Source organism: Gossypium raimondii, chromosome 6 (genome assembly GCF_025698545.1).
Source record: "Gossypium raimondii isolate GPD5lz chromosome 6, ASM2569854v1, whole genome shotgun sequence".
NCBI lineage: Eukaryota > Viridiplantae > Streptophyta > Magnoliopsida > Malvales > Malvaceae > Gossypium > Gossypium raimondii.
In genome coordinates, this window is record NC_068570.1 from 2193 (window position 1) to 24689 (window position 22497).

Genomic DNA, 22497 nt, shown 5'->3' on the forward strand with positions numbered 1-22497 from the left:
GGGCAGCGGAGCAGTCACTGCCCAAAAAATAAAGATTCTTGAAATCTCCCACAACGGTAACATAATATTATTTAATGAAGAAGCAGATGAGCAGTTCACCTATCCAATTAATCCATTCTAAACTTCATTTAATACAAATAGAAACTAAATAAGAATAAAAAGAAAAACAAAAGTAAAGAGAGAAACCGTTCAGCGAAGCATAGAAATCCAACCCAAGTTTACTTCGTCATTGGGCTCAATCAGTTTTGGGCCATTTTAAAGGCCACTTCTGTATTTTATTGTCTCCACTTTAAGACTTTCTTTGAATTATAAAGTGGCATAAACATGCAAACATATATGGTGAGTTTCTTAAATCCAAGATAGAATCATTAATGGAGATACTTTTAGCACCTCAAAGAAGGAAAAGCATCAAAATATCACCATATTATTTACCAGAAAAAGTAGTGTTTGAAACTGAATAAGAGGGCTTGTGAGGTGGAGCTTATCCCGGTACAGGATATGACGGAGATATTCCTGGAGCAGAATAAGAATGAAAATAAATTCAGTGTTAATTTAACTACTACAACCCATGTTCTACTTCTGAGGAAGAAATGACACTTCTATTTTATCTAGCACACCCTTAATCACATATTTACCATAATGTTAATTTAAAAACATTGCAATAATAATCATCCATCCTACCTGTGAACCTCCTTGAGCCAGTTGTCTATACAAGTTCTGTGGAATTCATGGTTACAAGGCAATATCCGCATGCTATCTCCCTCTTCATACTCCAAAAGGCATATGTAACATCTGTTACATATAAAAGAACAGAAAAAAAGACTCAAAACATGCCTGATTGCAGACTAATGCCATATGAAGTAACTGAAAAAGAAAGCATACCGAAGGTTAGGGCCCTTTGAAATCATATACGCCCCCTTCCCACGCTTCATATGCCTAGTTCTATTTTCTTTTTCCTTCTAATTAAGGTGCATAATATTTGAATATCCAACAACAGGCAAGAAAGACATGGGATCATAACGAAATCATGCAGATTGGTCTATTAATATAAAAAAAAATTTGAACGTTTTATAGATAAAGCTGGATCACAATTTAGAGTTTATTATCATATCTATATATATTAACCTTGGTATATAAATAGATTGACACAGATATCTGATGCCTTACTGCACTTAGGGAAGCTCTTTTGTTAAATTTTTTGCCCCTCGCACCTAAGGAAATAAAAGAATTTTAGCACCTAGAATGCGCCTTCTGCCCTTGACCATACAAATTCTACCTATCAGTCATAATATTTTCTGGTACTAATTTGTTGTTATTGGAAGAAACTTCCTTGCACCTTCTTAAGAAATAAATAGACATGTTTAACAAAATTTCTAGACAAAATTTCGTGTTCTTGCGCATATTAGAATAGCATATTAAACAAAATCATATTAAGCACCAAACTTCTCGATTGGTAGTTCGAATTTCTATAAAAAAAGGAAAACTATTGAAATATAATGTTTTTACTTGTTCAAAAAGAGAAAATAAGGAGACAAAAAAATAAAAAGAAACATGAAAACGATTCCATTTATTTTGTGTTAATCATTTAGGGTTTTATGGTAGATACGTATTAGAGACATATCTTCGCTATAAAATCTCATAAATAGGATTCGGTTATTCAAGGATTTGCAAGAAAATGTCCTTCAAAACAAAGGGAAATAAACAATCGAAAAAAAATAAAACACATGACAGACAATAAACTATCAAAAAAATGACGACATCGAAAGATTTAAAATGACAAATATAAGATGTGTTTCATAAGGCTGAACATCGAAACATATAACAAAAACACTAAAAAAAAAAAAGAAGCAGCATAAATCTGAAAACTAAAACAGAGATAACAACCACAATACCCGCAGAAATAAAAGATACGAATAGGTCTGAAACTTAAAAAGACATGAAAAAGGAAAGTTAGTAGAACTGAAAATCATACCTGAAATCACAATTCGATGAAGAAGGGGATTTCAATATGCTGTTGTAGCAAGTACTTTATTTCAGCATGCGTTTACACAAAAGTTAAAAAAGAGAGGTCAGGAAAAAAAATTGAAAGAGACCCCAATAGAATCTGCGAAGTAAAGAAAGGGAGGACGAGAAAATAAAAAAATAATAATAAAAAAGGTAAAAGTAAGAATAAAGGGAAACAGAGGAGACACAATTTAGAGGAGAAAGAAGTGTCTCTCATCAAGAATTTAGAGAGACGTTGGAAGCTATTTAATGTATCTATTTTAAATTTTAAATCAGTGTTAAATTTTTTTGTCAAATAAATTAAAATTATTTTAAAAATTCAAAATATTTATAATTCATTAAAATTTAAAAAGTGTTGAAATGTTTAAAATTTTAACTAATATTTTTATTAAAAATAAAAATTTCATTTTTTAAAAAAATTGAACAAATTTTAACTAATGAATCCCGGAAACACTTCCCCGAGGCCCATAACGATTCATTAACCAATCTTAATAAAAACCACTGAACATATTAGCAAAAAGAAGCACATGTCAACTAAAAACAGAGAGGAATAGTATTCTGCTAAGCAGAAATTACAAAAATATTATAAAGATACTATCCTGAATTCTGAGAGCAAAGGAACTAGTGTAATGTTATTTGGAAAATGAACTATAATGACAAAAATATAAATGATAAGCCGAAATCTAAGCGTGATTTGGGCCCAAAAAAACCAAACCACAAAATTATTCTACTAAGCAAAAACAAGAAAAGAAGAATATATTAACTAAAAACAGAGAGGAAAATTATTCTGCTCAGCGAATATTACAAAAATCTTAATATAGATATTTTCTTCAGTCTTGGGAGCAATGGAACTAGTGTCATGTTAATTGGAAAAGTAACTATAATGACAAAAATATAAATGAAAAGCCAAAATCTAATCGTGATTCAGGCTCAAAAACACCAAACCCCAAAATTACTCTGCTAAGCAAAAACAAGAAAAGAAGAATATATCAACTAAAAACAGAGAGGAATAGTATTCTGCTCAGCGGATATTACAAAAATTATTCTGCTAGGCAAAAACAAGAAAAGATTTTCTACACTTACAAGATTGACGACGATTTTCCAGACTCTAGGAGTCGAAGCGACGGCGCATTTGACGCTCACCAAACCCGAAACTCGCTCTGATTGAACCGTTCGTTCTTGGTTTGCATTGCAATATGCATCTACAGGAGGAGACAAATTAGGTATCTATCTCACGAAAGAACACAGGAAACAAACAAAAAGAACAAACAGAATGAGTTCCATAGATTTGAAACACGGAAAGAAACAGAATGAAACTAGTGTCATGTTATTTGGAAAAGGAACTATAATGACAAAAATATAAATGATAAGCCGAAACCTAAGCGTGACTCAGGCCCAAAAACAAGAAAAGGTTTTCTACACTTACACGATTGATGGCGATTTTCTACACTTTGGGAGCCGATGCGACGGCGGGTTTAACGCTCACCAAACCCGAAACTCGCTCTGATTGAACCGTTCGTTCTTGATTTGAATCGCTGTATGCATATACAGGAAGATATCAATAAAACAACCAAAAAGAAACAGACAGACCGACATTGAAAGATTTCAAACACAGAGCGATAACAGGGGATTTCAATATCACCAAAAAAAAACGGCAGACAAAATCTTTGGGTTTCTCGCTCCCACGAAAAAGAATGAGAGGAAATATTGAAATGAGACCGAGAGAGAGATAATGGGAAGGAAGCGGGATATGAAAAGTCTGAGGAAAACGGGTAGCTTTCTCCTACCCGTCACTGCCCAAAACGAATAGATTTCCTAATTCCCCATGTGTCAACGGTAACATTTATGGTAATTAATACCTTATTCAAATTACTAATTTTTTTGGGGGGAAATTTAAGGCAAAGAATGTAAAGAGACATTAGGGAAAAGGGGGGGAGGGGAATAGGAGATAATAAATGAGAAATAAATATGAAAAAGGTTTTCATTCCCAATTAATAGACAGAGAAGTAAAAGAAACATTAGAAAAAATAAATAAATATGAAATATATTTTCATTTATTATATATCTAGCAACTTAAAGTTTCATTTATTGCATTTTCTATTGAAAAATAATATTAAACCAAAAAATTATCTTTTTTTCATTTATTATCTGTTCATGTATATATTACGTTTTTATATTTTTTTTAACCTTTTATTTAAATTTACATTCTGGAATAGACTTTTTTATTATTATTTATTTTCAAAAGAATACATTTTGGAAATTGTTGAATGGGATATACCAAAGCCGGGTATCCTTTAATAGGATATCCCCCAACCGGATATCCTTGGAATGGGATATCCCTTATTGGAATAAGTACAACAGGTATCCCGGTCCACACACGTAAAAAATTTGAACTGGATACCAAAACAGCTGAACCGGGCACCAAAAATATTGAACCGGGACGGGATATGATAGGGATATCCTTTAATTTGCTTTATTCAGTTTGGTCAATTCCACAGGCTGCTAGACTAGTCACCATATTCTGCAGAAAGCATTATCAGCATAACCCTATTGTCAAACGAATTCCCTGATAAGAAGAACCATGTTTAACCTTGAATGTACATTTAACAGAATTTTAACAATTTATACAAAGGCACAATTGCTTAAACAATTTCACTAGAAATGAAGTATGTGGTCTTAGTTGAACTTTAGGCATTATATCCATAAAAGAAATATGGGTATCACGTTAAACTGGCATCTAAAATCCCCATTTATCTCAAGTTTTAGGGCATTAAAGAATGAATTTAAGCCATGGGAGAGTGCATAACAACATAAAGCATTAACAAGGAATCTGCAGAATTCAACTTTAGTTTCACAAAAATTGCCATCACCTCATAAATTCTCTTCAACTCCGTGTATGCCAAGCTGATACTTATGAATGAAAATACTATTAATTTAATAGCATTGGGGCTTGAAGATATCCGCTTTTGAATTCCACTGCAAGGTAATCCAAAAATATTTTAAAAGCAGCATTTAGAATCAAATAGTTTCCCTTCACAATAAGTTTAAACAGAGATCTGTCATAGCAGTAGAATTAGCATTTAATTTGGATAATTTAAACATGAAGATCAATCCAACATACAGAATGAGAAAGAGAACATTTATCACAAAAGAAAGTTATTTTGATTCATCGGAGTAAGTAAAATCTTTAATCAACTAATCATGCATGGCTAAACCATCTAGAATTTATCTAAAATTAAAATGTGTAACTCTCGTATCTAAAAAATGAACATCAATACTAGGGGTAAAAACCAGATACATGTGCCCATAAGTCACTTGGATTCGGCTACAAGTAAAACTCAAATCAATTCAGTCATTGTCAAGTTGAACTCAAGCTTGATAACCTTACTCGGATTTGGCAAAGAGAAGGAAAAAAAAACTCAAATAAATTCAAGTGAAAAGCATGTATCAAAAACTAAAAAACAGAGATGTTCCCATAAAAAAAACATAGTTAGGGGGATTGCATAAATCATAAAAAACAGAAACAGAGGAGAAAACTTAGGATTTGTACCTCGAAAAAGTACACAGGAAACCGACAAAAAGAACAAACAGATCGAGATCAATAGATTTGGAACACGAAACGAAACAGTGATGTCTAAACCTGAAAACCAAAAACCATAAAATAGAAATGAAAAGGCAAAAGACAAAAACAAAGACAAAGGCAAAGAAATGAAAACGCAAACCCAAGTAAAGATTCATACCTGAAATCAGTCTCCGAAAAAGCAACCAAAAAGAAACAGACAGACCCATATCGATAGATTTCAAACACAGAGCAAAACAGTGAATTGTAAACCTGAAAACAAAAATCCCCATTTATGTTTTATTTTTTTTCTTTACATTTTATTAACTGCTTACGAAAACTCTCTTCAACTCACTTTAATACCAAAGCACATACATAGATCCTTTCCTTTGATCCAATTAAGGAACTTAGCAAGAAAAGATAGTACCAGCATAACATGTTTACTTTTCAATTGATCTCAAATACATTTTTCCCCAATATCCTGTATTTAAAAAAGTAGATTTCTAACTAGTTACTTGGAGTCAGGTGCGAGCCTTATATACGGATATGTATCCAATGTACGTGTGTTCAATTTTTTTAAGCTTTTCCATACATTGGAATGTTTTTGTAGGGACATATCCCTGTATCCAAGTCTGTCTAAGCATCAGACGCTTGTACTACAAGAAAAAATAAGAGCAGCAACAGAGATAACGGATATATAACTATTAGTTGTCTTTTTAAGAATTTATTCACATTGCTTAGGAGAAATCACATGTTCTATCAGGGGTAGCATGGAAGAAAGAGAATAGTTTCAGTTGAATATTATAATAGAAAGATCTACAGCTGTCTTACATTATAATAAGGTTGTCGACCAGCAACGCAAGGTGATGTTTCTATTAAACCATATCCATTCTGCACTTCCAGACCAATTGTCTGCACATACGAGCCATCGTAAAATAAGAGATAAATCGACTAGTAACCTTTCCATTTGAAAACTAAAAACATATTAGCATCTAACCTCATAAAACTTTTCAATATGCGTTGGCAAACTTGCACCTCCGCTTTTGGCAGTCTAGAGGATGATAGAAAATAATCAATAAAACCCAGAACAGAAATACTAGAAATGCTGAACAAAGAAAAATAAAAGGAACATTCCAACAAGAATCGCCGAAGAAATGAGAAGCAATGGATTGGATAGATATATTTGAGGATTTAAATTTCGAATGATGGGAAGGAAGCTGGCCTGATCGGAGGTAAGACGCTGGAAAGTGTGTAGAGGCAGCGGCAGCGGTTTGTTAGAAAGGACAATAAAGGAGGAAGAGAGAAAAAGAAAATTAGTAGAAGAAAGGGGAAAAGGGGGAGAGAATAAAGGGAGAACCGAACGTGAGAAAGATAAGGAAGAATGAGTTTTTATATTATTTATTTTAAAAAAGGTTTGAATTTTATTTTATTTTTAAAAAATATCGGACTTTGGAAAAGTTATATTCAATCTTTTCTTAAATAGTATTTAGACCCAGATAAAATTAGGCCTGTTTTTCCAAGCTTTTGTTTTGCTTTGGGCCTATTTCGTTTTGGGTCTGTCTTTTAGTCCTGATGGTTCATGTTTTTGTATTTTAATAATAGCCCAGTATTTTTCTTCAAAAAAAACCTTAAACCAACGCCGGGATATCCCTTGAATGGGATATACCCGCGCCGGGATATCCGTTTTCGGGATATCCCAAACCGGGATATTCCAAACCCGGGATATCCCAAACCCGGGATATCCCAAACCGGGATATCCGCGGAATGGGATATCCCTACATGGAATAAGTGTGACAAGTACTCCGGTCCAGAAGCATAAAAAATCTGAACCGGACACTAAAACAACTGACCCGGACGGGGGAAATTCTGAACCGGGACGGGATATGATGGGGATATCCTGGAATAGCTTATTCCGAGACGGGATATGATAAGGATATTCGTGGATTGGAATAAGACAATCTTTAAATCCTGTAAGCCCTAAACAGAAAATTGAAAAGAAAAAAATTTATTCAGAACCAGCATTCCAACACGGATGCAGTAAACAATTTACATACAGATGCTTTTTGTTTAGGCAATTAGTATTCTGCTAAGCAAAGATTTAAAAGAAATAGAAAATAACACAAAAGCTATAATATTAAACAGAGAGTATACGATAAACAAACAAAAATGAAGAACAAGACCGACATCTATAGATCTGAAAGACGAAACGAAACAGAGATTTCTAAAGCTGAAAACCAAAAACCCTAAGAAAAACCCACTGAAATACAAGAAAAAAAAGCATGGTTCTTAAAAGGGAGAACGGAAAAGACAATGTTGGAGAAAAGATTCATACCTGATTAAGCAAGGGAGTCCAAAAATCCCAAAAACAGAAATGGCAGAGAGAATCACAATATAGTGTCTTTGAATTCTTTCGGGCCTAAAAATATAAGAGGTAAAATTCGAAATGAGACAGACATAATAAAGGAGAGAATAAAAGGGAAAGAAATGTTAGAAAAAAAGGAAAATGAGGAGAGAATAAACTATGAAAACATGCTCAGTATCACAAGCCCCAGGAACTAAACAGAAACCCGAAAACCATGACCATCATAACAGCCCAAAAAAACATGACAACTACCACAAGTCGCAAAAAACCAATGGCCACATAGGCCCAGTAAAAATTAAATTCGATCCAAAGAAAATTTACTTTAATTTTGACATTTAGAAAACAACAATCAAATAAAACAAACGCATCAATGTTACTGCAAACAAAACCATGAGATTGTAGAGAGATGAGTAATTTGGATTTTTTGAAAAATAAAACAGTAATATGATTCAAATATGAAACTTTGAAAGAAAACTCTCATCATAAGATCAAAAAAGGCTAATATACTGCGTTCTTCATAAGAAAGAAAACAACACCTAGTTAACATCTTCTAATGCAACACAATAAACACTTGTAACTACTTTGTAATATAAAACAACATTTTCAGTTAAATTGCATCCCTAATTCCAAATCATATAAGCACCAGCACACAAACAGTTCCAACTAAGTTCATCGATGACCTCCTTTCAACTATTTTAAAGAAAACCTACCCCGATCCTTACTGATGAGTGAAAGCACCTGGCAGTGTGAAAAGAAAACCAAAGACTAATATGCACCACCTTAGCACCAGATAAAATGCAAGAATTTTCACTCCAAATATGACCATGTTCTTCTAGTTAAAATTGATGTTAATTGATCCCAAAGTCTCTTACTTTCTATTCTATTTGAAATCACACAACAACGCCATACAAACTGTATTTTTCCTTTAAAAAAGAAAATCAAACAACACTTGTATAAGGAAAGTGGCCTTAAATATATATTAACTGTAGATTAAATGAAAACAGCCAAGTGTTCCAGTAATTGGAAACAGTTATTCCCTGACCTTAAATATATATAAACTGTAGATTAAAGATATCAACCTCATATAACACTCAAGATTAAACTTACCAGTAAACAGAGAGTAGGCTTCCCCTAGCATACCTATATCTTGACAGTTCAGAAAATTAGAGCATAACTTTTTCACATTGTCCTAATCAAATTTCCACATCAACCATTAATAATTCGGAAAATTTTGAATTAAACCCAAGACACCACAAGAAGGTTATTCAAAGAATCAAATTCATGCAAACTAATACGATATAAACCGAAGTCATTAACCAATGGCTTAAAAAGGAAAGTGGGCTCAATTTGTTAGTTTCTATGTCACAAAGACAAACACTTAACTAAAAACAGGGCAAGAAAGATACTAACTAAAAACAGTTATATATGGACAGGAAGAGTACTACATATCCCAAGGACAGATCGATTAAACTAATTATTGTAGAGTTTCACAGGGAATTATTTAATTAAAGTCATTCATATGCGCCGATTTACTGATGGTTGACTTAACAATTGGGATACTGGTTTCACAGTATTTATAATCCAGCCAATCCGAGCTTTTTCTTTTGCAGCACATCAGACTAGAAAGCAGTTTTTTATACACGAGACCATTAGACTATCTGGACTGTCACATTAGAAAGAAAGGCAGGCGAAAAAGTTTAAAGCATGATCTTAAGTGAGATAAAAGGGAAAGGAAAGAAGAGACTTTACTTTGGTCAGACGAAAGACTACAAACCTGAACCAACAACACCCCAAACCGACACAGTTTAACACACCACACTCCAAAACAGATAATGGCAAAGATTCAAATGATCGACCTGTAATTCCAAACCAAAAGTTGTGTAAAAACGATAATGGCAAAGATTCAAATGAGAAGAATCTTTAGGAAAAGAGAAATAAGGAGTCGAACTGTGAAACAAAGGCACAAATTCTTACCCGGGAGTCGACTTGAGCCAAAACCCAACAAACGAAGATAGAAAGAAACGGTGGAGTTTTATTGCCGGAGATATATCAGGAGGAGAGAGATTGAAATCGAGGTTATTCATAAACCCTATAACAAAGGAGAGAGAAGCTTCATTTCTTAGTGGCTGGCTTCCTTATTTTCTTCCCCTCATTCAGACGGTCCATTTGGTTTGTTGGATTAAAGTCATCAATGGCCTAGAGTTGGCTTGTTGGATTTATTATAAAAAAGCCCATTTCAATTAAAAAGAAACCTCATCCTTAATTCTTTTTTAATAATTTATAATGCTAATAAATTTTGGGTATATATTTTGGGCAGTGACGGCCCTGCTGCCCGTTTTCTTCCGCCTTTTCACATCTCACTTCCTTCCCAAATTTTAAATACTCAAATCATGCTTCAGTCCATCCATTCCTTCTTTCTTTTTTGTTTTCATTATTCTCTCTTCCTCCCTTCTCGTACTTCGCGGATTCTCTTTTGGTCTCTTCCTCTGCTTCGTGGGAGTGTCATTACAGGTACATTTACTTTAACAGTGTATTTGCCTTTTCATGTATTTTTTTTAATTTCAGATCTATGCCTCTCTTCTTCTTCTTTTTTTTTCTGTTGGTTTTTTGGTTTTCATCTTTAGAATAAGTATGTCTCTACCTTTTCATCTCTATTTTAATTTTCAGATCTATGCGTCTTTCCTTGTTTTCCAGTCTGCTTTTGTTTGAGTTTTTGGTTCTCAGCGTTATGAACAACTGTTTTGGTTCATCCTTTCAAATCTATTGATGTTGGTAAGTTGTTCTTTAGTCAGTTTATCGACTACTATGTGGTTTTTTGCTTATCATTTGTTTTTTTGCCTTTTCGTTTCTGTTTTGGGGTGGTTTGTTTAGATGGGATGGTTTCGTGGTTTTTGGATCGGGATCGTGTTCTTTTTGGTCTAGTCCTATTGGATTTTTTCATAGTTTATTCTCTTCTCATTTTCCTTTTTCTAACATTTCTTTCCCTTTACTCTCTCCTTTATTCCGGCCGTCCCATTTCAAATTTTTCCTCGTATGTTTTTGACCTTTTTTGTAACCGACGCCCAAAGGAATGCAAAGACACTGTACCGTTTCTGTTTTTGGGATTTTTGGAATCCCTTGCTTCATAAGGTATGAATCTTTGCTTCCACATTGTCTTTTCCGTTCTCTGTTTTTAATTTAAGAACTATGCTTTTGTACTTGTATTTCTTGGTTTATTTTTTGGTTTAGAAATCGCTGTTTCTATTCGTTTTATTTTTTTCTTAGTAAAATATTTTGAATCTGGTTCAGATTTTTTAAGTTTACTGGTGTTAATTTTCGTTCTTATTCCGCTAAAGGGATATACCCATCATAACTCAACTCCGGATAACCTATTCTGAGGATATCTCTGAATCGTGATAGCCCGGTTTGGAATTATTAGTGCCTGGTTCCGTTTTTTAAATTTAAGTTTTTGCTTCTATGTTTTTTTGTCACTGTTTACTCTTATTTTTAATGGGTTTTATTTTCGTATCTAGGTCTTGTTATTTTTGTTAGTTTATTGCCTCGCATATGTTCATTATTAGTTGATTGGTTGTTTGCCGGTGTTTAAGATTGTTGGTTTTGTTTTAGGGATCATTTTTTTGAAGTTTCTACTTCGCTGAATACTTTTGGTGGCTTTGGTTTTGGATCTGGGGCTTGCGAGTATTTGGGCATTCACATTTATTTTTTACTGTTTCTAAAATTTCTATGATTTTTATATATTTGGCAGGCAACCGATGAGAAAATGATAACACTGACAGAATTTTTAAAACTCATGCACCAAATCTAATTAACGGTAAAAAAAGTCAGTTATCTAAATGAGAAGCAAAAATTCTGAAATTGTACTGGGCGTGTGGCGTAATGACCAGCTTATTCCCATATTCTCTCCTATTTTTCCTTTATTTCTAACGTTCTTTTCTCCTTTATTAGCCTACTCTTTTTCCCTTCTTTACAAATATTTTTCCTTCTCTCTTGTTTTTTCTTCTCTCAGCCTCCTTTCTGTGTTTTCTTCAATCTATGGCTCTCCCATTCATTCGCCGTCTCTCTCTCTCTATATGTACCCTTTCAATTTTTTCCTCAAATTTTTAGCTTTGGGTAACCAAATTCCGTTTTTTGTTTTTTTGCTGTTTCTCTTTTCTTTTTTTAATTTTTGAAACCCTACATCATCGAAGATTGATTTTAGGTATGAATATAATTAAACTGTCTCTTTCCTCTTTATCTCTGTTTTTAGTTTCAGATATATGCATATCTTTTACTAATATTTTCAGTGTGTTTTTTCAGGGATTTCGGTTTTTTAACTATTAGTTTTTTAACAATGTTAGTAAGTTCAGGTTTTATTATCTATTAAATATATATAAAGCTAATGGACCGTCGATTGTATAATTAGATAAAAAATCCACTGCTTAGAGCGAACGGGCCTACTCGACGTACATAAAACAGATCAATGTAGTTCGATGCTCTGCCTTCCAAAGATGAAAATGTACAGTTGGTAGCACTGGAATATTCCCGCCCCTAAAAATTACGAAACCGATTACCCTACCCCTCTAAATAAAAGTGAAGCTGATTCAATAATTTTTTCTTGCAAAAAGCTACGACTCTTGACTATCAAAATGAAAATAGTTCACAGATTAATTCTTTTTTACATAAATAAAAACAACAAAGTGGGAATTCAAAGTAGGGTGGGCACTATTATTATTACTTTTTGTTAATGGATATGTTCAAAAATATCGTTAAGGTACAATCATTTCTTAAATATTACTATCATGATGTGCTTACCTAAATAAAATTGGGCCTATTTTCCAGGCTTTTGTTTTTCTTTGAGCCTGTTTTATGTGTTTTTGTATTTTAAAAATAGCCCAGTACGGTACTTAACTTCAAAAAAAAAACAGAAAAAAACCCCTAAACCAACGCCAGGATATCCCAATAACGGGATATACACCTACGCCGGGATATTCCTTCGGAGGGATATCCCAAGCCGGGATATACCTAGAATGGGATATCCCCGCCTGGGATAAGTGCGACAGGTATCCCGGCCCAGACGCATAAAAAATCTGAACCGGGCACCAAAATAACAGAACCAGGCAGTTAAAATTTTGAACCGGGACGAAATTTGAAGGGGATATCCTTGGAATAGCTTATTCCGAGCCGGGATATGACACGGATATTCTTCAGGCCAAACACAACAGGACAATTAAAAAAAAATCTGCACCGAATTCAAGCTATGCCCAACCACCCCCAGCCCCAACAATATTCTGCTGAGCAAGAAATAAAAATAAATACCTGACAAAAACTCACTGAAAATAAATGTAGAAAGGCAAAACAAAATCAACTTTATAATATATTACATTTATCTGAGTGCGTTCTGTATTATATATTTAAAATAAATATGTCAGCCCGAAACAATTGTTGGCTTTGTTTAAAGCCCTCCATTCATTTGTTTAACGGATTATTAACTTGAAAGCTTCAAAAGCTTGGTTATTCGAGGTGATTTCTGCAAAACTCCTGAAAGTAGATTTCTAGCTAGTTACTTGGAGTCAGGTGCGAGCCTTATATATGGATATGTATCCAATGTACGTGAGTTCAATTTTTTTAAGCTTTTCCATGCATTGGAATGTTTTTGTAGGGACATATCCCTGTATCCAAGTCTGTCTAAGCGTCAGACGCGTGTACTACAAGAAAAAATAAGAGCAGGAGCAACAGAGATAACGGATATATAACTATTAGTTCTCTTTTTAAGAATTTATTCACATTGCTTAGGAGAAATCACATGTTCTATCAGGGGTAGCCTGGAAGAAAGAGAACAGTTTCAGTTGAATATTATAATAGAAAGACCTACAGCTGTCTTACATTATAATAAGGTTGTCGACCAGCAACGCAAGGTGATGTTTCTATTAAACCATATCCATTCTGCACTTCCAAACCAATTGTCTGCACATACGAGCCATCATAAAATAAGAGATAAATCGACTAGTAACCTTTTCATTTGAAAACTAAAAACATATTAGCATCTAACCTCATAAAACTTTTCAATATGCGTTGGCAACTTAGAACAAACCTAATAAACTACTCCAACTTGGGCATGGACAGCAAATGTAAATATGGATAACTTTGACCCAAAATTCAAAGATACAGGTCCAAAAGTGGAACCATACCAGGGTCTTTTAGTCGTCAGTGTGGAGCTGTCTTTTCCTAAGTTTCCCAAACCCTTTTATGCTTCATTTGAGGTTAGAATCTCGGGAAGGCAGGTCTTTCATGAGCGTCAGCACAATTTAGTTGCATCATTGTTGGTGCCAAACCATTTTTTTTCTCAACCAACCTATTCTTACTCTCTGTTTTAAGGTACAAGCCATTCTCTTTTTCCTAATTGCCAATTTCAAAGCCGATTCCTAAATTCTGGATAAAAATAAATGGTAGAAACTGGCCGAATATGATTCTAAGCAATTTTATACAACCATAACTATTACCATTCCCATAAAAGAAAAGCTACCTATGGAGCTAATCAACAAGATTTAGGAAAAAATTTGAAGTAACACGAACTAGATAAGGCTGAGGATGGTTTACCGAGTGCCAAGATTAGAGTGTATTGAATTTATAAAAGATGGAAATGAAAAAGAAGATTAATAAAAGCCATTGAATTTGACCGAAATCTACGAAGATGAAAGAGCTGAAAAAAAATTCCAATCCACCAAAAATGTCATTGATGAAAGCAAAAGCATATTTGACTACTTACTAGTTTGCAGGTGATGATGCCCCCAAAAGAATGATGCTAGCCAATAAAATTCTTCAGTTGAAAAGGAGGGCAAATCCGCCATACTGCTGGTAGAGAAAGACAGGGTAAGACGAAATTGAATCAAAGACATGTCCAAACCTATCTGTCAGAAAACAACAGTTGCAAAGTCCTGTTCAAAACAAATAATTACCATAGGGTATATATAAGAACATCATACTTGTAACCCAACCAAGTAAATTGAACAACGGTTTAGCAACAAGCATAAGAAATGGATGAGAAAATGGAAATTAAAAAGAAATATCCAACAATGTCCTTAAAATTTTTCCATAAAAGAGATTAAAACGGTAACAGAGACTTTGAAAAGAAAAAGAAAGGCAGGCAACACACAATGCAAATTGCTAGCAGACAGAGACGGCCTTACCTTTACAAACAAATCCGAAGGTAAAACATGCTCAGTACCACAAGCCACAGGAACTAAACAGAAACCCGAAAACCATGACCATTATAACAGCCCAAAAAAAACAGGACAACTATCACAAGTCGCAAAAAACCAATGGGCACACAGGCCCAATGAAAATTAAATTCGATCCAAAGAAAATTTACTTTAATTTTGACAATTTAGAAAACAACAATCAAATAAAACAAACGCATCAATGTTACTGAAAACAAAACCATGAGATTGTAGAGAGATACCTTGGGTTGATATGAATGGCCGACGTCCACAAAAGAGAAACCTTCGTTCTCTACATAATTAACAATACCAAAGCGAAAGATGAGTAATTTGGATTTTTTGAAAAATAAATCAGTATTACGATTCAAATATGAAACTTTGAAAGAAAACTCTCATCGTAAGATAAAAAAAGGCAAATATACTGCATTCTTCATAAACACTTGTAACTACTTTGTAATATAAAACAACATTTTCAGTTAAATTGCATCCCCAATTCCATCCAGGCCATGCATTTAGATATTACCCGAATATTTCAATCAAAATCCAATTCCAAATCATATAAGCACCAGCACACAAACAGTTCCAACTAAGTTCATCGATGACCTCCAGTCAACTATTTTAAAGAAAACCTACCCCGATCCTTACGGATGAGTGAAAGCACCTAACAGTGTGAAAAGAAAACCAAAGACAAAAATGCACCACCTTAGCACCAGATAAAATGCAAGAATTTTCACTCCAAATATGACCATGTTTTTCTAGTTAAAATTGATGTTAATTGATCCCAAAGTCTCTTACTTTCTATTCTATTTGAAAACACACAACAACGCCATGCAAACTGCATTTTTCCTTTAAAAAAGAAAATCAAACAACAATTGTATAAGGAAAGTGGCCTTAAATATATATTAACTGTAGATTAAATGAAAACAGCCAAGTGTTCAAGTAATTGGAAACAGCTATTCCCTGACCTTAAAAATATATAAACTGTAGATTAAAGATATCAACCTCATATAACACTCAAGATTAAACTTACCAGTAAACAGAGAGTAGGCTTCCCCTAACATACCTATATCTTGACAGTTCAGAAAATTAGAGCATAACTTTTTCACATTGTCCTAATCAAATTTCCACATCAACCATTAATAATTCGGAAAATTTTGAATTAAACCCAAGACACCACACGAAGGTTATTCAAAGAATCAAATTCATGCAAACTAATACGATATAAACCGAAGTCATTAACCAATGGCTTAAAAAGGAAAGTGGGCTCAATTTGTTAGTTTCTATCTCACAAACACAAACACTGTAACTAAAAACAGGGCAAGGAAGATACTAACTAAAAACAGTTATATATGGACAGGAAGAGTACTACATATCCCAAGGACAGATCGATTAAACTAATTATTGTAGAGTTTCACAGGGAATTATTTAATTAAAGTCATTCATATGCGCCGATTTACTGATGGTTGACTTAACAATTGGGATACTGGTTTCACAGTACTTATAATCCAGCCAATCAGAGATTTTTCTTTTGCAGCACATCAGACTAGAAAGCAGTTTTTTATACACGAGACCATTAGGCTATGTGGACTGTCACATTAGAAAGAAAGGCAGGCGAAAAAGTTTAAAGCATTATCTTAAGTGAGATAAAAGGGAAAGGAAAGAAGAGACTTTACTTTGGTCAGACCAAAGACTACAAACCTGAGCCAACAACACCCCAAACCCAGACAACTTAACACAGTACACTCCAAAACAGACAATGGCAAAGATTCAAATGATCGACCCGTAATTCCAAAGATTCAAATGAGAAGAATCTTTAGGAGAAGAAAAATAAGGAGTCCAACTGTGAAACAAAGGCAAAAATTCATACCCGGGAGTCGATCTGAGCCAAAACCCAACAAACGAAGATAGAAAGAAACGGTGGAGTTTTATTGCCGGAATTGAGGTTATTCATAAATCCTATAACAAAGGAGAGAGAAGCTTCATTTCTTAGTGGCTGGCTTCCTTATTTTCTTCCCCTCATTCAGACGGTCCATTTAGTTTGTTGGATTAAAGTCATCAACGGCCAAGAGTTGGCTAGTTGGATTTATTATAAAAAAGCCCATTTCAATTAAAAAGAAACCTCATCCTCAATTCTTTTTTAATTATTTACAAGGCTAATAAATTTTGGGTATATATTTCGGTCCCTGAAATCACTATTCGATGTAGTCCAAAACCCAGTAATCCAAAACCTAAGAGATCCAAAGCCCAAAACACTGAAACAAAAGCCCAAAAACACCAGCCCAACCCTAAACCCAAGCCCCAAGCCCCTAGACCCCCAGCCGGAATATCCCTAAAATGGGATATCCCAAGCCGGGATATCCGTAGAATGGAATATCCCAAGCCGGGATATCCCATTAACTACGTCAGGTAACCCGGTCCAAACAAGTTAAAAATCTGAACCGGCCACCAAAACTGCTGAACCGGACGGGATATGATGGGGATAATCTTGGAACAGCCTATCCTGGTACGGGATATGAGGGAGATATCCTTGAATCAGAATAAGAATGAAAATAAATTCAGGGCTAAGATGATAAACAAACAAAAAAGAAGAACAAGATCCACATCTATAGATTTGAAAGACGGAATGAAACAGCAATATCTAAAGCTGAAAACCAAAAACCCTAAGAAAAACCCACTGAAATACAAGTAAAGAAGCATGGATCTGAAACTAAAACAGAGATTGATACCTGAAATGAGTCTCTTACAATCTATACAACATTTCATCTACCTGTTAGAAATAGAAGAATGCAATACAATCAGAAAAAGAAGAAAACCATTTAAGGTAGAAAATTGGAGGTGGAAATTCTAATAGCATGCGTTCAGCATAAACTGGACTGAAAACTAATTTCATAATAGTAGGTTTCTAAAGTTACAAAAATCTCTTCTATTTAACCCAGTGTAGAGGAGGGCGGTTAATTTCTTAACCCTTTTCTAACAAGAATTTCCATATTTAAATTTAAATTTATCATTATTAAAGACTTAAAGTCCAGTAAAGGTAGCAATTGAGCTAAGGGGAATCCTCTCAAGTAGAAAAGTTAATCAATCTTCCTAATTACAACTTTCAAGTCTAGTTCAATCCAAATTGCATTCAGTGATTAGACATTTTTGTACTATAATAAAAAAACCATGCAAGATCAACTTAATAACAAGCATGCAGAAATAAATGAACATAGGCTTTACTATTTTTTAAGCTCTGGGCCATCCTATCTCCATAAGTGGCAACTCAAAATTCACTACAATTTAGAACATAGTAATGAGCATCAACCAAGACATTGCAACCTTCAATGTCAAGGTGTATGCCTAGCAATTGCATCTTAGAGCCAAATTATAAAAGCACCCTAGACCCTTTAGGGAAAAGTACATTCGATCACACATGCACACCTGGTGCATCTAGATACACTTTAATGTAAGGCGATAGGTGCAAAACAAAAACCCAACTACTTCAAGTTCTATTAGGTTTCTTTTTTTTTTTTTGAATTAATGTGCATAATATTTGAATATCCAACAACAGGCAAGAACAACATGGGATCATAAGGAAATCGTGCAGCTTGGTCTATTAATGAAAAAAAAAATTTGCACATTTTGTAGATAAGCTGGATCACAATTTAGAGTTTATTATCATAACTATATTTATTAACCTTGGTATATAAATGGATAGACACATATATCTTTTGCCTTACTGCATTTAGGCAAGCTCTTTTTTTTAATTTTTTGCCCCTGCACCTCAGGAAATAAAAGAATTTTAGCACCTAGAATGCGCCTTGTGCCCTTGACCATACAAGTTCTACCTATCAGTCATAATATTTTCTGGTACTTTGTTGTTATTAGAGGAAACTTCCTTGCACCTTCTTAAGAAATAAGAAGACATGTTTAACAAAATTTCTAGACAAAATTTCATGTTCTTGCGGATATTAGAATAGCATATTAAACAAAAACATATTAAGCTCCAAACTTCTTGATTGAACTCCATTCCAAGCTAGAGACAACTCCTAGCTAGATATCCAACAATATTTGAAAGAAATACTAATCATACAACGCAAGTATGCTTACTTGGATTTTGTCTATAATTCACTACTTTTTTTTTCTGTACATTAAAATTTTACTAGTTAAAAAAAAGTTCAAGTTTCATTCAATCAAACATTAGCAAACAGGATAGAGAGGATTACCGAGTCTATGGCAATAGAAAACCAGATTTTTCCGCCTCCTACCAGGCCTACAAACAATCAAAAGCAACAATAAAAAAAATACCCAACAAAAACCATAAATGAATTTACTCAACAAACAATCAAAAGCTTATGTTGATCTTTCAAACTTGAAAAGGATTTGCAATCTAACACTGATTGGTTCAATAATTTAAAGAGTTTTTTTTATATACTTGGAGATTCATATAACATATCTATGTCCAGGTGTATATTACACATGGATCTTGAATACAAGTTCTTAAAAATAAAAAAGGAAATTGGGAGCAACATCAGTAACATGGAGCTAAAAAGTTAAAACATACCCAATAGCACTCGCACTACTATTTTAGGCATTTTGACCTCTTGCATTTGCATCCACTTTTGTGCTTGGCTGATGGTGTGTTCATCTTGTCAAACACTTATGAAATTACACAAATTTAAAGGGAAAAAAGTGTAGGATTATAGAATTTATAATTACAGTAACATTAGGGGAATCATTAGGTGGGTTAACAATAAGTGGAGCAAATGCGAGAGGGTTAAGCAATTCAATTTGAAGTCGAATATCAAGAACAATATCCTCATAATCTGGCTTGTTCAAACAGTTATCACATGCACAATAATCCTTGCAGTAAATCCCTGCTGCAAAGCACTCACAATAACTGCCAATCACAACAAACAACAAAACTCAACAGATGTTCTAAACATCTTCACTATTTTTGAGCACCCTCTGAACATTCAGGGTATGATGTTCCAAACATCTTCTAAATACATGAAGAAAACTTAAAAGAAAATGAAACATACCGATCTCGAGTATATGCTTAAACCAAGTCCGAGTAACATATTACTCAAGTGAAATGTTCTGTCTCGCATGTGAACTTACAGTTTCAAACATCTGGATCTTCTACAGTTGCTGTGTTTACAGGCTTCAGTCTCATCTGGGAATGTCTCTCTATTCCTGAATTCAATAAATCCCACAGCTAAGAAAGTAATGTGAAACTTGCCTCTCCCCTTTTGAGCCATCTTGGGATTTGGGTAGTTGGTCAACCCTGTCAGCAAATTGTTCATAAGGGATTCTGAGCTGGTGAAAACATTACACTTTCTGAGAATCCTCCATGTTTTCTAGTACACAAAGTCCATGGTGATCGCTATCAACATGATCACCAACTCTCCTAGCTGATGAGATCAAGGGATCATGGTTTAATGGTCGAACTCCATGGTGATCATTATCAACATGATCACCGACTCTCCCAGCTGGTAAGATCAAGGGATCATGGTTTAATGGTAGAATATGAGATGGGAGCTGAATTAACATGGCCTGATTTCCATCAAGGGAAGAGGGTCGAGAATCTAAACCTTGACACACACGTTCCATAAAGTCATCAGATTCAACATGTTCCTAGATGTTAGATAAAAATTCCATCTTATCCAACCTTCCATCATCGGAAATCTCAACTATGCCATCATTTGTATTATCATTAGTTTTTCCAGTGGTCACTTCTGAGGCATTAAAACAAGCACCATGTAGTTCATCATGTTGAGCCCAGTATTCACCATGTTTGATCAGAGAATCGTCTTGGTTACGACCATTTGAACTTGACCCACCAATTTCATCTCTATCTGTGTCTGAATCATTGAAGGTTAAGGGAGAATATAAGTTTATAGAAGAAGAATTTGGGGAAAGTTGTCGATGTTCAAGTGTCTCGAAGTTGTCATCACGGTTCAATATTGTAAGGCTTGGAGGAGAAACAGGATATGCCCTAGACGAACCCAAACTATTAGCTCTGCGAAGCTAATGTTACCCGAAAAGAAGCTAAAGCCAGAGAGGCAGCGAGAAGGAGAGTGACGCACTGCTGTGGTGGCTCTGCCAGAGCTGCTACCACTTCTCGAGGCATCTATATCTACACCATTGGAAGATATGCATGGCAGTGGCATTTCATAATCAGATGCCGATTCAGCTTTAACCTTTCTGGAACATTCTCTTTTCACTTGATCCGACTCAGATTCCCGTTCTCTCCTGTTCTGGTTGGTGAAATTAGAGCCGTAGTCTTTATTATGGTGATCAACAACAACCACCTGAAGAAGCGAACTTCTTTTTCAAGGAAGAGGAAGAAGAAAGAGGGGAAAATATGAGACAAGAGAATGGGGAAAGACCTGACGGTCAAAGTGGGAGTCAGCAGATCCAGAAGGCGCTCCCAGGCGAGAGGATTGGAAAACTCTATTCTTTCCAATAGATCTTCCCTTCCTCCCACCACTCGACGAGGAAGCTCCTCCCCTGCAAGAACCCTTGCTCCCACCGGATCCCATCAGTTCTAACCTAAACACACACAAAAATAAGCCTAAATTACGTCATTGCTTGAAAAATGCATGCATATTCTTTACAAAATACAAGCAGAGTAGAACTTTGATATACTACCTACTTACCGATGTATTCAGATTTCAGATCAGATCTGGACCATGGATTGGTTGTGCTTGTGTCTTGAAAGAGTGTTAAATAAACTTAACAGATCTTTCAAGAAAAAATTAAACTTTATAGAAATCCATTTTCCCGACCGGGTTGAATTCGGGAGCTCGAAGAACGAAGTAAACAAAAAAAAAATACCCATTAATGAATTGAGCTGAAGAGATTGTTATTAAATATTTAATAATAATATTTACGACATCAATTTACAAAAACAAAGTATCAATACTGAATTTTCCGTAAATATAAATTAAAACTAAACTACAAAGTAATCATCATACTATTCATATCGAGCTGCTTTCATTAGTTTTTGGTTTGAAATTCTTTTTCTTCACAAACAGTAGGAATTGATGATATGTTTATTTAGCTTGACATTATAGAGGTGATTGAATAGGCTCTTTGTAAGCTTCCAGTAGTAGAACTGAATATGGGATTTCAGCAGTTAACTAATATAAGCGTTTTCTCCATCATCAGGAAAAGGCCATTGAAAAAGGTTCTGTTGAAACCTTGATGCATGAGCATTTACGTTTTGCACAAGGCTTGCTTGAGGTGTTGATCTTTGTGACTTCTATCACCATATGGAATAAAGGCATCATTAGCTAAATAATTCTTTGCTTCCCTATAGCAGTTTTTACTGGGAGAAATATGTTTTGCAGAAAGGAGAAAACAAGGTCTTTCAGATTTCAATGTTTGAATAG

General features: G+C 34.4%; 2 protein-coding genes and 1 long non-coding RNA gene across 14 annotated transcripts; 1 reads left to right on the top strand and 2 right to left on the bottom strand.

Moving 5' to 3' along the window:
* Nucleotides 1-200: 200 nt before the first annotated feature.
* On the bottom strand, nt 201-21931 carry LOC105772469 (uncharacterized). 12 transcript variants are annotated; one of them, XM_052632188.1, is made up of 16 exons: nt 21763-21930; nt 21493-21655; nt 19665-21414; nt 19327-19373; nt 17848-17888; nt 15364-15413; nt 7896-7979; nt 6561-6614; nt 6395-6475; nt 5745-5836; nt 5555-5644; nt 4875-4980; nt 3431-3539; nt 3088-3206; nt 682-792; nt 201-513 (listed from the first exon to the last, which is right to left on the bottom strand). In XM_052632188.1, the coding sequence occupies exons 5-13, from the start codon at nt 17882-17884 to the stop codon at nt 3480-3482; spliced, it is 654 nt and encodes a 217-aa protein (XP_052488148.1). In that variant the 5' UTR covers nt 17885-17888; nt 19327-19373; nt 19665-21414; nt 21493-21655; nt 21763-21930; the 3' UTR covers nt 201-513; nt 682-792; nt 3088-3206; nt 3431-3479. The 12 variants fall into 12 exon arrangements, with proteins under 12 accessions (XP_052488148.1, XP_052488150.1, XP_052488149.1 ...); XM_052632190.1 differs by having other exon boundaries at nt 3088-3231; XM_052632189.1 differs by lacking the exons at nt 201-513; nt 682-792 and adding an exon at nt 1973-2026.
* Nucleotides 9957-12754, top strand: LOC128041799 (uncharacterized). The gene is made up of 2 exons (XR_008196652.1): nt 9957-12123; nt 12222-12754. It is a non-coding gene; the product is annotated as an uncharacterized LOC128041799 (long non-coding RNA).
* LOC105772471 (uncharacterized) lies at nt 20738-21645 on the bottom strand. The gene is made up of 3 exons (XM_052632603.1): nt 21493-21645; nt 21190-21414; nt 20738-21130 (listed from the first exon to the last, which is right to left on the bottom strand). Exons 1-3 carry the CDS (start codon nt 21643-21645, stop codon nt 20738-20740), a joined length of 771 nt encoding a protein of 256 aa, XP_052488563.1.
* Nucleotides 21932-22497: the final 566 nt, after the last annotated feature.

What these genes read in the sequence shown, in the direction of transcription:
- LOC105772469 (XM_052632182.1), bottom strand. Translation starts at nt 17,884, where the DNA reads ATGAAATGTTGTATAGATTGTAAGAGACTCATTTCAG. An exon ending in GGACTCCCTTGCTTAATCAG is followed by an intron (nt 6,615 to 7,895) that starts GTATGAATCTTT and finishes ATCATCCTCTAG; the next exon opens with ACTGCCAAAAGCGGAGGTGC. An exon ending in ATATTGAAAAGTTTTATGAG is followed by an intron (nt 6,476 to 6,560) that starts GTTAGATGCTAA and finishes TCGTATGTGCAG; the next exon opens with ACAATTGGTCTGGAAGTGCA.
- LOC105772471 (XM_052632603.1), bottom strand. Translation starts at nt 21,645, where the DNA reads ATGGGATCCGGTGGGAGCAAGGGTTCTTGCAGGGGAGGAGCTTCCTCG. An exon ending in ACTCCCACTTTGACCGTCAG is followed by an intron (nt 21,415 to 21,492) that starts GTCTTTCCCCAT and finishes TCGCTTCTTCAG; the next exon opens with GTGGTTGTTGTTGATCACCA. An exon ending in CTGGCAGAGCCACCACAGCA is followed by an intron (nt 21,131 to 21,189) that starts GTGCGTCACTCT and finishes GGGTAACATTAG; the next exon opens with CTTCGCAGAGCTAATAGTTT.